Source organism: Fopius arisanus, unplaced genomic scaffold (genome assembly GCF_000806365.1).
Source record: "Fopius arisanus strain USDA-PBARC FA_bdor unplaced genomic scaffold, ASM80636v1 scaffold00165, whole genome shotgun sequence".
NCBI classification, from domain to species: Eukaryota; Metazoa; Arthropoda; class Insecta; order Hymenoptera; family Braconidae; genus Fopius; species Fopius arisanus.
Window position 1 is genome coordinate 136,718 of NW_011887904.1, and position 2,669 is coordinate 139,386.

At 38.8% G+C, this 2,669-nt stretch overlaps 1 protein-coding gene across 1 annotated transcript; it reads left to right on the forward strand.

The window, feature by feature from the left end:
* Positions 1-600: 600 nt before the first annotated feature.
* LOC105272347 (uncharacterized) lies at positions 601-1,200 on the forward strand. The gene has a single exon (XM_011314444.1). The coding sequence runs from the start codon at positions 601-603 to the stop codon at positions 1,198-1,200; it is 600 nt and encodes a 199-aa protein (XP_011312746.1).
* Positions 1,201-2,669: the final 1,469 nt, after the last annotated feature.

A 2,669-nucleotide genomic window follows, 5' to 3' on the forward strand; every position in this document is an offset into this window, starting at 1 on the left:
CAACCACGACTAGCGGATCCTTCACAAACGGTGCCTGGAAATCCCTTCGACGTGATCGAGGAACTTCAGGAGAGGAAGAGGAAGAAGTAGAAAAGGACGATACACCGCTTCAGTCGTTTTCTACACCTAATGTTTTTTTTTCGTGCAGCCTCAATAAGGGCAGGGGGTTTCATTCCTGATCGTGGTAGAGAAAATCGTGAAATACAACCTGATGTGCAACAATCGGCGGAACGACCACCTCGACGCTTCGATAATCTTCGCAACAATGTGGCCGAATTACAGAAGAAAATTGAAGAAATGGCACACCACCTAGAAACTGAGCGATTGCACCGACAAGAGGTTGAGCGGGAACGAAATGATTACAAATAACTCCTGGAAAATGCCTGAACACAGCAAAATAACCGGAAAAATCGCGAATCTGTGAAAGCACATCTTGACTTAAAGGGTGCACTTCAAATGGTACGTAATTTCGGTGGAGAAAATCCAGATAAATTAGATTGTTTTTTGCAATCAGTCGAGAGCGCTAGGAAATTAGTATATCCAGAGCTTCGAATCCTTCTCCTAGAGGAAATTCTAGGGAGTAAGTTAGAAGGTTATGCCATGGAACAGATGAAATATAGAACTATTTCATCATTTGAACAATTGAAGGCTGAATTAGAATCACTCTTCGGAAAAACCAAGAGTCCCGTGGGACGTCAGGCCGAATTCAGCAAATTACAGCAAAGAGAAAATGAAGATGTCGCTAAATACGTAGCACGCACAGAGGAAGTCACTGTTGACTTCTTGAATGGGCTACTCAGTCTGCACAGTGAATTCACTGAAGAGGAAAAATTAGCCTCTAAAAATCTCATGATGACTCTTGCTAAACTAATGTTTGAACAAGGGTTACGAGGACAATTGCAGATTCTAATGCGTGCTAATAACTTCAAAACTCTTCATGGTGCATGTGCAGAGACTATAGAATTAGAGAAAACCATTTCTCATAAAGGCACTCATAAGGGAAAAATAGGAGGAATTTCAAATACACAAAGACACTCAACTGGAGGAAATAGAAATTCTATGAGTAAACAGTCAATCGGAACCTGCTTCAATTGTGGACAAGGGGGCCACTTTGCAAAAGATTGTCGCAGTTCACAGGCACCACGTAGGTCATTACCAGTTGCCTCAGAACGACGCAACGTCAACGCTTCCGGAGTGTAAATATTGCAGATATTCAGGGCATGAGACCACTGATTGTCGAAAACTGAAAAAACGATTGGGAATTGCCGAGTCACAAAAAATTCCAGCAGCATTGATTAAAACGGATGGTTCAAATATTAAGCAAATTAATTAAAATCATAATTTGAAAAAGAAAACTGAAAAAAGGGATGAAGAGAAAGTTTTACCAGTCGGAGCGTATCAAGTCGGGATAATAAAACCTTCGAAAGGAAAGGGAAAACCCTCAAAATTCAATAAAGGACATATGATAAAGCCAGCACCATCTGCAGAAATTAAATCACAAATTTTGCCAACAGGAGACGAGTTGAAACAGCGTACATTATTTCTAGCCGAGTCGGGGGCAAAAACATCACTCATAAGGAAGGATAAAATTAATTCAGGAATTAAAATAACACCTGGCTATCGATTTCTAAGAGGAATATCCAATCAGGTTGTACCAACCTTCGGAGAAGTAATTATCTACTTGAGAATTGGCCGAAAACACCTGGGACACACATTTCAGGTTGTGCCTGAAACTTTCCCGTGCATTGGGGGAACTCCAGGCGATGATTTGTTATCTTCACCCAGTTTGAAAGTAGAAACAATCCTTGGAAAGGCTTTGGTCATCAACGGGAATCCTTTTGACTTCTACCATGACAAGGAGCCTGTAAAAATAAAGGCTACAAGTGAGGTATTGCTTCAAGTCAATACACACAGTGAGAAAACAGGTATAGTTCGGAAAAAGCAGCTGACTGCCGGTGTTTTTATGGGAGAATGTTTGACAAAGGCAGTAAATGGTGAAGCACTTGTTTGCATTATTAACACTAATGGAAGATATGTTTTTATAGGCCAACAGTGAAATTGGAACAATTATTGACAGAAAAAATAATTATGAAGCTGGAGAAGTCTGGAAAACAGGATCGCATTAAACTACTGTATCAGAATTTGAGAATTGATCGTCTAAATAAAGAAGAGAACAATTCTCTTTTGGAGATTTTAAAAGACTACAGACAGGACGCGCGCTTCGCGCGCGTCAGTTAGGCTGCGTGAAATTGATGTTTGAATCATTTTAATCAATTAATTTTAATTTATCACTTTTATTTAACTTTTTTCTCCTTGCTTATCCTATATTCGGACCGTTCGCATCATTTTATGTAACAGGTAAGTAATTGCAATGTATGTACATGAAAAACGTGAGTAGTACCATCGATTTTACATTTCTAATATTAGTTGAACGACGCCCTACAGCTCATTATTATTGTGCAACATTTCGGCCTTTTTCCATGATTTTATCTCTGTTTGCAATTCTACAATTCTATGTAATGTATCTAGAGATAGCGATTTGTTAGTAATTATGAATCCCGATATTTATGTTCAGAACTCAGATAATTGAATAAGAAGTATAGATTAAAAAATTTCCTTCTTACTCTACTCTTCTCCATATACAAAACAATTGATTTCCGTGTCTCTTC